Consider the following 12,590-nt stretch of genomic DNA (forward strand, 5'->3'; position numbering starts at 1 on the left):
ACGGAAATAAATTTGAACTTACATACTAAAATTTCAGGTAATCTTCCGCGAATTCTAGTTGAAAAGTCTCAAGAGTAGGAAGGATCAAGCGCATATCAACACCGCCTAATGTAACGTAGCCCTTACTCTTTCGGCGAAGTTCGCACCCCGACAACCCTTCCTAAGATCTACATGTAAACCCGTGGTTCTGTCCTCTGTAAAAAAATAAGATATTCTATTAGTTAAATGAGAAACAACTTTATAAGACTGACATTTAATGGGCTAAGTTGTCAAATCCAGCCTTTGTCGCTTCGTATAGTGTGGCACACGTATGTGAGAGACTTTACAAGACAAGTTATATAAGATCTTTTAAGAGAGTTAAAAACAATAAAAGAAAGAAGATAATACAACCATCTCTCCATCTTAAGGAGGAAATGAGCAACATGAGGGTGAAGGATATCAGACCGGCGCCCGCCGAGATTGAATACAAAAATATGAAGTTCCTCATTACTGATCGGCCCAATGATCAAACCATCCATACCTTTATTCAAGTTAGTATATATGCAAAACTCTCCCCTAAAAATAGATCCTCTTAGAATTCTTAACTTCATTCTCTTATTCAAGTGTAAAAAAAGATGTTTCGCTTTTTTTTAATTTTTTTTATACCTGAATTTGTATGTATACTTCATTTTTTCAATTTATTTATATTTTATTCTCTTACAATTAGTTATTTAATGCGAACTGTTGTGCATGTCTTCAATAGGAACTGAAAAAGCATAATGTAAAGGAGGTGGTCAGAGTTTGCGAACCAACGTACAAAGTCGAGGAACTCAAATCGGAAGGGATCAATGTGATAGATTTGGTATTCGATGACGGTACATTTCCACCAAATGAGGTAAGGAATCTCTCACATCCTTTAGACGTTATAAACGAAGAGACAAAAAATGTAAATCTATTCTCTCTATAACAATTTCTAGGTAGTGGATGAATGGTTCGAACTGCTAAAATACCGATTCCGAGAGTCGCCTGACGCATGTGTGGCGGTACATTGCGTCGCAGGTCTCGGTAGAGCACCGGTTTTGGTTGCAATAGCTCTCATTGAACTCGGGCTCAAGTTTGAAGATGCTGTTGCCCTTATTAGAGAGTAAGTCTGATCTTCATAAGTCTTCGTTTGTTTAAGACGAAGTTGTCTTATTTTACCGACAAAACGATCATTTTTGTACACGCTTTTCTTTTTATTAGTTAAATAGAATAATAAATGCTTTTCCACGATTAAAGTACATATAAACACAAGCGGAAACCTATCGATTTTATGTTAAAAACCGTGCACAAAAATGATCATTTTGTCGGTAAAATAAGACGGCTTCAGGATATATATATATATATATATTGGTAGTAAACTTAATTCTTGCCGCTCGCTATTAGAGGGTGCCGGTTTCAACGCTAGCGAGTTTTGACGGTGAAGTCGCATGTCTTTTGTAGTTTAAATATTGCTAAAAGTGATTCGGTCCTTGCAAGTTAAATTTCTCAACGCCAAAGAAATTTTTCAGTTGATCGAAAATGAACCGCGATAAGTTGTTTTTCCGACATGTGCTTCTTCACTATTTTGACCTTAAGAAAATTGTAACTCAAACGCATCGCTTATTATCCGAAGTGTATGGTGATGAAACTTCATCAGAAAGAACATAGAGTTTGATTTGAACGCTTTCGAAAAAATGATTTTAACGTGAGAGACAAAGAACGTCCCGGACAGCCGAAAAATTTGAAGATGTGATGCAAGAATTGCTCGATAAGAATCCAGCACAAACGCTTTTATAGTTATCGAAAGCGTTAAATGTTATTCCGATGGCCGTCTCATGCCATGGAAAAAATTCATAAGGAAGGGATGACTACCATCGTGAGTTGTCAAAAAATGCCATTTTGAATTGTTTGTCTATCGCGATTTCTTTGCTCACCAAACAAAGAAGAAAGAAAAAGCGTATTTTTGCGGCGTATCGTAACTGGCGATGAGAAATGGATTTATTTTGATAATCCCAAGCGGAGAAAATCATCGGTGGACCCCGATCAACCATCCACTTTAACGCCGAAAAGCAATAAGACCTTGCTCTGCATCTGCTAGGACCAGGAGGGTGTACTGTATTACGAGCTCTTGCGTCCAAATGAAATCGTTACAACTGATCGCTAACCAACAGCAATTATGTCGATTGAATGACGAGATAATGCAAAAAAGACTATCCATGGCCAGCAATCGACGCAAAGTCATTCTTTTGCGTGTAACGCTCGACCGCGTGTTGCGAAAAGCGAGAGCCAGATACTTCTAGAGTTTGAATGGAAAATCCTCCCGCATCCAGCGTACTCTCCAGACTTGGCACCGTTGGATAACCATCTCTTCCAATCGATGCAACACGCACTTACGGACACACTTCTCCAGTTACGAAGAAGTCCAAGAATGGGTGGAGGAATGGATCGCCTCGAAAAACATCGCATTCTACCGTCGTGGGATTGCCTTGTTGCTGGAGAGATGGGAAAAAGTAGTAGAAAATGGAAGAAATTACTTTGAAGGTTTATTCATATTCCCTTCGAAACAAATCAATTTTTGAGACGAAAAAAAAGCGGCAAGAATTAAGTTTACCACCTAATAATTGAACTGTGATTTGTAATTCTCTTTTCTCTGTTTTAGGAAAAGACGAGGCGCCATAAACGCAAAGCAGTTGACTTTTCTTGAAAAGTATCGTCCCAAGTCTCGATTGAAGCTCAAGAATGGACAAAAAAATTCCTGTTGCATCCAATAGATCAAAGAATTTTTCAAGAAAAACAAAAACAAGAAAAGATGGGAAGAAAAAAGTCACTAATTCACATACCGATTGATATAAATGTATAGGCTTTTGCGCCTGAAGACAAGTGGCATATTGTAGCAAATCTGTTCTGAATGGCCTATCAATGGAAATGCAAACGTGATAAATGTCAATAAACTTTGAGGCACTTTTTTCGCACTAATCTCTAATTTTAAATTCCTGAGGCAAGTAATTAACATGTGAATATAGCTTCAAATTGTTGCTGGTTCCTTTTATAAAAATCGTATACTTATTTTTGATACTTGATCGATATTAAATACATAATGGGGACAAAAATTAAGCCTTCGAATCGTAATAACTTTTTTAAAACGTTTGAAAATCGACTACATTATTGTCATTCAGCCTTAGTGATTTCTAAATTATAAGCTATTAGTCATATATGTGTGGAAATTTTATTGTGTGATACGTCTTTACTTACTTTCTTGATATAACAAAAGATAAAAAATATAACATTTATAGTAATACATTATCAATTTGTTAGCATTTCATCGAGATGACAAATTATATTACGTTTCTGAAATATATAGAGCGAGAGAATATATAGAATACTTTTACAATTTATTGGATTTTTATCAGATGTAACTTAGAAAATTTCTACACTGAGTGATTGTAAGCTGCAGAATAAAAATAATAAGAGTGCTATAAAAAAAGTAAAAACTTTTCTTTATAAAGTCTAAAGATGTGTATAAATTAGAATTTTCATTTCTTTTTAAACTAAATATATATTTAAAAAAAGCTATCTGCCTTATGTGCAAATGTACTGTTCTTTAACAAGATTTTATATACATTTTCTGCAAAATGCAAAAATAGAATAAAAAGATGTTTTTTATACAATATATTAGTCACAACTCTGCAATATATAAGATTATGAAATATTAAATATAAGAATAATTTCTGCGATGAATCGGAAGGAAACACTAAAGTAAAAGATAACGATGATAAAAGAGTAAACTATTTTAACATTGCAGTTATAAAATATAATATTACGATGTATTGAATTTAGATATATATACATTTTTTTTCTCATTGCGAAATTATATTAATTATAACTAATATTAATTCTAATTAATAAAAGCGGTTAATGCCTGCAATTACTATTAGAATATTTTGATATACACTTGCCGCACAAATGTTTAATATGAAACATGAATTACATAACATTTGAACATTTTTAACATAAAAAGAAAAAACATATTGCGTTGCATTTCCAATGGCATGCCGTATTTGCTGATGGATGTTCTTAACTCTTATTGGACTTGGAATCTGCGTTAACTTGAAAGATGAATAATGAAAAAAACTAATGTGAAGTAAATCACACTTTTCAGAGCTGTATATCACATTTATCGTAGCTCAAACGGCAATTTCACCAAAAGCATCCTTGCATATCTAACTTTTTAGTTAGAAAAATAGATTTTTCAATCTGATACGAGCATTTTATGTAAGTGTGTCATTGTCGTCTTCTATATATATTTTGGTAAAATTGTCGGTGATGCTACGTCGCCACACTAAACTGTGTTCAAAGGATAGAAGAAAAAAAATTCGTTCGTAAAATAATAACAAATACAATATACTTAGAACACATTTCACGCGCGTCTGCTGATTTCATGTGAATGTACGTTTTTTCAATGTATATACGCTGTTTCTTTTTTCTTGTCTTTATTCATTGTCTTCTTGTTATGCCGTCTTTGTTTCTAAACCGACTTGCTTTGAACAATGAATCGAGTCCGATTAATGTGTATCAAATACCTTCATCCATCCAAGCTTAATTGCTATACTTGGACGATCCCACATATATATATGCTGTATCTCTTATTCCAAAGACAAGGTACGGTTGACACAACAATCGATTAATGATGAATCTATTATTTAACTAGCTAGAGAGAATAATTTCATTTCTCAAACGCAATTATTTAACGAGCGACAATAGGATACATTCACTACGACTTCACGCAGACTCGGATTGAAATTTGAACCTGGTGCATCTTTTTTTGTAATATTGAAAACTGCAATATTTTTTATCAGAGGATGGGACGAGGGTTTATTCATAAAAGTAAATGATCCAACCCTAGATGCAAAAGTATATTACTTTTATATATAATTTAATCCTAGTTCAATTATAATAATTAAGATAATTGGACATATATATATACACACATATATATATACATATACATACATACATATATATATATATATATATATATATATATATATATATATATATATATATATATATACACATACATATATATATATATATTTAAAAAAATTTTTTTCTAAAGACACGTCAACCTTTGTGACAAAATAGATATGATCTTGAAAAAAGTTACCAATATATATGATTTTCATTGTTTAGTTACTTATTTTTGCACATCGATTCACTTCTTCAGATGTATAAATAAATTGCTATTATAGTACAAAATGTTTTTTTTATGTATACTGTGATATGATTTTTCTCTTTACAAGTTTACAGTTCTATGTAAAAGGTCACTTATATTGTTGTTTTGCTTAAAATTAAATGTTCAATTACATGTAACATGTCAATTACATGTAAAATCGTTCCACTGTGCAATAACTGCGTACTTACATATAAAATATGGAATGTTTTAAAATTTCTCGAAGAAATGAATCGACCTGCTGCGAAAATTAATATTATTCGAAGAAACAAATGCAATTACATAGTTAAAATAACTTTTTTTAAATAGCTTTATGTGAATATCTAATTGATACAATAATTTTATGTATCGATAAAGACCTCTTGCGTTTAACAATTTGTCTAATGTGAATATATTTGAAGCAAGAACAATTTAGATAGGAAAGAAATCCTCTATTTTGAACCGGCATAATAAAATAAGAACAATCACTCCCTCTACAAATTGATTAAGCAACAAAATAAAAAATAACGAGTTAGCGCAATTTAAATAAAGATTACTATTTAATTTCTAATTGCAATTTCCTCTACCCATCATATTATATACAGTTGCCTTCAATGAAATTAAACAAAGCAAAATTATTTTGTTTAAGTTACAAGTTGTAAACAATATCAATAATAATAAAATAAAAAAAAAGAAAATTGTTTTGTGAAAAGAAAGAGAACACATTTCTCTTAAACTCTGATCTAACTTTATTCTAGGCAAATGATTCTATCTTTTTCAATATACAAAAGAATATTATTTATCGTAAAAAAGACGTAATATTATAATATAATACGATGTATTAGTTCTATCATAGAGAAGTGTTTAACTCTCTTATTTATCTTTTAATTTTTGTTTCCTAAGTTTAGTGTTGTTTTTAAGGCTTCTGACCCCGACCATATTGGAATTGTGACGTCAGGGGCGAGAAAAAATACGCTAAAAATTCTTAGATGCAATTTCGAAATATCTTCATTTAAAAATGGCATTTAAGAATTTTCAACGTGTGCTTTCTCGCCTCTGACGTCAGAATCTGAGATAGCCGCGGCGAAGTGCCTTAAGCCCTGCGCACAATAGAGGAATAAATATTAAATATTAGGAATAGGAATTACTTTAAAATAATAAAATCGAAAAAACTGATATACAAATACAAATGTAAAGAGCTCTTACTACTAATTTATTAGTCCTTACTAGTCCCTATACCTAAATTTTTTTTATATTAAAGTCTTCGATTTTATTTTAAAATAATCCCTATTTCTAATATTTTCTCTATGATGCACAGGCCCCTTAAATAAAAATATAAAAAAAACATTATATTGCAAACGTTATATTAGTTCTATTATACAGAAGTACTCTCTTGTTTCTCTTTTAATTTTTTTTTCCAAGTTCAAAGTTTTCCTTAACAATACATATACACGTTTAAATGTAAAATTAATTAAACATGTCGAATCCTGGAGGGGGAAAGTGATCGTCATCGGGTCTACGACGAAGAGGTCTCAGTGGATCCAAATCAGGTGGACCAAAGGGATCGAATCTTGCGCCGGGTGGTATCGCACCTCTGCAATATAATATCTAAATTAACAATTGATTCTTACGACTGGAAAATGCGTAGTATTATACAATATATGCGACATACGGTGGCAATCTTCCAGGTACTCCTAGACCACTTGGTAAGCGTCCAATTGGGGGACGACTACTAAACGGATCGAATATCATTCCACCACCTTGTCCAAACGGATCAAGGTCTCGGATTCCTACTCTTGCAGGATCATGCTCAGGCAAACTGTATATTTACAGACAAATAAATCACGTTAAATGTTACATATAATAATCAATAAACATATAGAAAAAAAATTATAGACTCATTAAAATAGAATACATAAATAGAAAAAATAAAGAGGCTACAATTATCTTATGTAAAATTCAATACTTAAACTATTTTCAGTTACACTTTAATATCAAATAAAATCTATGCAAAACATAAGAAAGGATAATATGTATATTGTACAATATATTACTGAATGTAATCATATTAAATCTACTTTAAGCATAACATAATCAATTTTTTTTTAAATTTAAGAATTTTATATTGATATAAAAAAAATTGCACAAATATGCACACACAATTGAATTGATGTCTAATTACCGATGCACTGGTCGATTAGATTCTACTCGCAGTGGATCAGGATCTCTACGTGTTGAAGCTTCATTTGTTTCAGTTGTTTGAGTTGTTTCTTCTTTAGTATTTCCATATAGCGTGCCTACAAAATCCTTTTGTACGCTATATAAAATGGTGCGATATGATGGTATCACAGTTTCTAAAGGTCCATGTAATGCAGACACAGTTTCCTCAATAGGAAACTGAATGTTGGAAATAGCATCATCATGATATCTCTATGAAAATATAATATCAAATATAATATGGTAAATTTCTTACAATTGTTGCATTTTTTGTAATAATTAATTATCTTTGAAATTTAACTTAAATAGCATAAATTACCAGCAAATTTAATAGTAAATCCATATCCGATTTGATTCCAAGTAGTATATATAATTTTTCATGCTTAATATAACGTAATGTATAATTAAAACTGGAGTTCCAATCTTTTGGGAGTAATTCAGATCCTTTCTCTGATGCATTAAAAGTTTTCTAAAAAAATATAAATCTGTGAATGTTATATTTAAAATAATTTTAATAAAAATGAATATTAATTGTAAAGTAATAAATATTAATAAATATAAATACACAGAAACATTCCGATATATAGTGTATACATATATATATTTTTCCTTTTTATTTGATTAAAATATATAAAACAAATTGAAAAAATATATTATACGAGTTCATTACAGGTTAGAATTTGTAACAACATCGCAATATGAAATATTACAAAGGATGACGAAAAAACATAAAATGTATGTAAAGTTTCGCTATATTATTGCAAAACGTGACGCAATACGTTGCAAATTATTTAAATGGGGCTTACTTCATCTCCGATGCCAATGCACCGAAATCCACACTTTGCTAAATACCAATGTATAAATAAGATTATTACGTCTTCCTTTTTAAGAATTTCATCGTGATGCACTTTTTGCAAAAGTTCGAAGCCAAATGTGTTGGCTGCGTCCGCCATCCTGACAATTCAGCGAATTGATTGCATTAGCTTGCAAATTTTTGACGAGCACACGCCATTACTGATGTTATTAACCACCTATTCAAGTTGCAGCTATAACTTCGCGCGATTGAAAGTTAACAAAAATTGAAGATTATATATATATTTTTTGTAACTTTATTTAAGTACATATTATAAAATTTGATATAATATAAAAAACTTATTTTAGAATTATATACATATAATATTCTTGGTAAGAAGAAAATTACTGATTCAATATATATAATCAAGTTGCAGCTAACTTCGCGCGATTAAAAGTTAACAAAAATTGAATATAAAAAAATTTATTTTAGAATTATATGCAATAATATTCTTGGTAAGAAGAAATTGTCACAATATAAATTTTATTCTTCTTACTAAGAATATTGCGCATATCATTTTAAAACAATTAGTTTTTTTATATACTAAATTTTATAATATGTATAGTTACTGGTGTCCCAGAGATATGATGGCCTCCCTCAACATTTTTTCACTAATAAGGAAAAATCATCTCCAAATAATATCAGGAATCTGCCATTAAAAACTTTTCCGTCAGTTATATATAGTTTTAATTTTTTTTTTAACTTTTACGCATGAAGTTAACTGCAATAGATATAGCTATACAGGGTGTCAGTTAATTGGCGCTCAATATTTATAGCGATATATTCCTCGTGGAAAACTGAGTCGAAAAGTCCTGTATCATTTTTTTCTGCAAGGCATAATAATTACTACTTTATTATTAGTAACGTATTAACGTTACTGAATAATTACTACTTTATTATGCCTTACAGAAAAAAAATGGTACACGACTTTTCGACTCAGTTTTCCACGAGGAATATCGCTATATAAATATTGAGCGCCAATTAAGTGACACTCTGTATATAGGTGTCAAATATCGCTAAACTGTCAATAAGATGGCGGACGCAACCCGAAATGTCTTCTTATACTTCAGAAATTATGTTAAAGATATATCTGAAGGTTCATATAAAATCGAAGAAAAAAGTAAATTTTTTTTCCTTATTAAATATTTATATATAGAAGAAAATGTAGCCATGTGATCGCATTGTTCAAATTTTCAAATTTTGACGCCATCCGAAAGGTCCAATAATAAGAATTAAAAGATAATTTATGATAATTTCTTCTCACCAAGAATATTGCGTAAAAATCTAATAAAACAAGTTTTTTTATATTTATATCAATTTTTATAACATGCATTTCAAGTTACGAAGATTATATAGTCTTTAATTGTTAAATTGTAAAGTTAACTACAACTTGATTTGAACAGATATAGTTAACATCATGGATTATAGGCTATATCTCAAATATATTTTTTTCATAAATGTTAATGACAAAAAAATTTCTTATTTTTTTCTTCGATTTCATGCATCTTTGAACATATTTTTAACATAACTTTCTGAAGTATAAAAACACATTTTCAATGTTGAAAAAAACAAAAAATTCAATGATAAAAATCTCACAATAAACTGAACTGTTGATTAAAATTTATGGCAATTGTTTCTCACCAGTATTGGATATAATTCTAAATTAGTTTTGATGTTATATCAAATTTTTATAAAATTATAAAATTATTTTTGTATTTGATTAGTGTATTTACAAAATTTTACTTATATATATCGAAAAGAAGACAGAGAATAATAAAAAATACAGATATGTATACATAAAATATATTTAATTAAATACTTTAGTAACAATTATCGAAATATAACTATGTTGAAAAAGAAGTCAAATATAGTAGAATTAAAAAATTAATAATCGGAATCAGCATCAGTATCCATATCATATATAGATTCCGATTGATTACCATCGATTTCTTCTTCACTTTCAGCTTGCAATTTATTCTTTTGATCTAAAGCATATCGCCTCCAAGGAAACCTATAAAGCATAAAATACATCAAATTTTTTTATACTTTTACAAAAATCATAATAAAAATGCACGAATATGATGATATTATACCTTATCTTTTTATCAAAACACTCCTCGATAAAGACATGAGAGACAATTTTTGTATGATCTTTGAATTGCTGATATTTTGGTGTATTTTTAAAAGCACAGATCAAATAAGTACATTTTTTATTAGTTGTATTTGGATCAGGTATGTATCTGGCACCCATACTAAGAGCTTTTCTTCTAATTTCATCTCTCTGTGGATTAACATATCCACTGAGGGAGAATGTTGTACCACTGAACAATTCTTTAAATCGTTTTTTTGGTTTTATAAAAACAGTTGGTTTCAAATTAGTATTTTCAATAGTTGTACACTGAGGTAATCGTTGACAAGTTTTACACAGCTGATCTTGAGAATTCTTGCAACAATTGGAGCATTTCTGTTTTTTCTTTTCGCAATATTGTGTGTTTAATAAGTCCTCTAATTTATTTAAAGGACGTTTCTTATGAGAATCCTGAGAAGCATCTTTTGTATCATTTTTGTCAGTATTAATGGTCGTCATAGGTACAACGTCTCCAAAAGGAGTTGTAACAACTGTTTTATCATTTGATACATTTTTGATATTTTTAATAGGCGTTTTATTCGTTTTAAAATCTTGTAACTGAGTCTTATCATTTTTTCCAAAAACTTCATCAGCTTTTCCAGTCTCTAACTTTTCTAATAATGGTCTCTTCATAGGTTTTTGCTTTTCTTGACATTTAGCAAAATTGTCCATCGAGTTCTTTTTTATTTGTTCTTGTATCTCTTCCTTATAATCTGTCTTTTTATTTTCCATTTTGTTGAGAATTCTCTCTTTCATCATTTCCATCGGTGTCTTAATGACATGTGGTTGTTTCAATTTGAATTTGCCAAATACATCTAAACCTAAATCAACTGTTGGATCTGATCTTAAAATGATATATGATAGTCCAAATAAAACTTTTAAATTTGCCGATTGCATACAAGTGACTTTGATTCGATCAAATTTAATTTTCAAAGTATCTGGATTCAATTCTCTTTTCGTAAATAATTGTACTTGATCCTTAAACTTATTGTTTGCAGCTTCATCATTTGTCATAAACTTGTGATTCACTATAAGTATCCAATTGTCAGGTTCAGATGATGTAGATCCAGTGACAATTACCACGCAACTCTGAAAATTGCCAATATCAACTCCTGTGATGTAAGAGGGTTCAACAAGTTGAAATATCACATGGGCCAACATTTCTCCTGGTTTGGCGCACCGCCATGTGGCCTTCCAATTTTCTGAATTACATTGTAGAAGATTGGCAGCAGGATACATAGCATGTTCCGAGGAACAGCTTATTATCTTTTCAAATTTGACAATCATTTTTTATTAAATTCCTGTAATATCAAAGAAAAATAAATAAATCATGACCATTTCCAATTTCACTGTTTAATTTCATAAATAAAACCACATAAATACACATGAAGTTAATATTTCTTTTTTTCAAAACCAGTCTATATAGTATTCCTTTATATTTTATAGTACTCATTTTTCTACTTACACATTATACTAATCGACTAATCGAAAAGTAATAAATAAATTTATAAGTTTTGTAACTCTTGAAGTTTTAAGATACCGCCAAATTTACATAGCGTACACATCTAACATAACCCGTATCACAAGTTAAAATATGGCTACGTTCGTTTTCATAGTTTTCTCTAGTAAAGCTAAGGTGCGTTCCGTTTTACGCATATGCATTTTCTATACTAAAGCGGGAAGCACACAGTTTTGCATAGAAATATATAATTATAGTTATGTATATAATATAATATATTATATATATTTATATATATATAATTATAATTATATATATATAATTATATTTATTATTATTATTGTTTATTATCATATATAATAAACAGATTTTGTAATAATTAACAATTATAAATGATAGGAAATCGTTTGTGATTTACAAATATATCAATATAATTGTTTGTGAGTTAATAATTTCTTTATTATTTGCAATAAATAATTTTATAATTAGTGCGCATGCGCAAAGTATTAGGGCTTTAATCAAAGTGCGTCGACGCATTACGCGCGACGGAAGTCGACACGGCAGCCAATCATCTTTCGCTTTTCTGATGAACACTAGCGGGAAGCATTCTGTGTTCTATGTTTTATGTTCTATGGGCAAAAATCGCAAAAATTCTATTAATTTGTTGAAGCAGCTGTCATATTATTATTGAAAAATTATATTTCTTGTAAATTGTTTGCGATGT

The 12,590-nt window shown here is 29.9% G+C and overlaps 3 protein-coding genes across 5 annotated transcripts in view; 1 reads left to right on the forward strand and 2 right to left on the reverse strand.

Annotated features, from left to right (window-relative positions):
• The window catches only part of LOC114928569 (PRL-1 phosphatase), a 28,189-nt gene extending 22,409 nt beyond the window's left edge, over positions 1 to 5,780 (forward strand). For 2 of the 3 annotated variants that reach the window (XM_029299819.2, XM_029299820.2), the window contains exons 3-6: positions 38 to 530; positions 743 to 874; positions 957 to 1,123; positions 2,660 to 5,780. In XM_029299819.2, the coding sequence (XP_029155652.1) occupies positions 414 to 530; positions 743 to 874; positions 957 to 1,123; positions 2,660 to 2,771 (528 nt within the window). In that variant the 5' untranslated portion in view covers positions 38 to 413 and the 3' untranslated portion in view covers positions 2,772 to 5,780. The remainder of the gene's footprint in view (positions 1 to 37; positions 531 to 742; positions 875 to 956; positions 1,124 to 2,659) is intronic. The other variant, XM_029299821.2, reaches the window with a different exon arrangement.
• Positions 5,781 to 6,556: 776 nt separating this feature from the next.
• Positions 6,557 to 8,461, reverse strand: PI31 (Proteasome inhibitor 31 kDa). Its single transcript, XM_029299816.2, has 5 exons — positions 8,233 to 8,461; positions 7,746 to 7,895; positions 7,392 to 7,639; positions 6,882 to 7,028; positions 6,557 to 6,803 (listed from the first exon to the last, which is right to left on the reverse strand). Exons 1-5 carry the CDS (start codon positions 8,377 to 8,379, stop codon positions 6,677 to 6,679), a joined length of 819 nt encoding a protein of 272 aa, XP_029155649.1. The 5' UTR covers positions 8,380 to 8,461; the 3' UTR covers positions 6,557 to 6,676.
• Positions 8,462 to 10,070: 1,609 nt separating this feature from the next.
• Positions 10,071 to 12,086, reverse strand: XRCC1 (DNA repair protein XRCC1). Its single transcript, XM_029299829.2, has 3 exons — positions 11,873 to 12,086; positions 10,373 to 11,708; positions 10,071 to 10,290 (listed from the first exon to the last, which is right to left on the reverse strand). Exons 2-3 carry the CDS (start codon positions 11,692 to 11,694, stop codon positions 10,164 to 10,166), a joined length of 1,449 nt encoding a protein of 482 aa, XP_029155662.1. The 5' UTR covers positions 11,695 to 11,708; positions 11,873 to 12,086; the 3' UTR covers positions 10,071 to 10,163.
• Positions 12,087 to 12,590: the final 504 nt, after the last annotated feature.

This window comes from Nylanderia fulva, unplaced genomic scaffold, assembly GCF_048542155.1.
Source record: "Nylanderia fulva isolate GAGA-0341 unplaced genomic scaffold, ASM4854215v1 Scaffold85, whole genome shotgun sequence".
Classification (NCBI taxonomy): domain Eukaryota; kingdom Metazoa; phylum Arthropoda; class Insecta; order Hymenoptera; family Formicidae; genus Nylanderia; species Nylanderia fulva.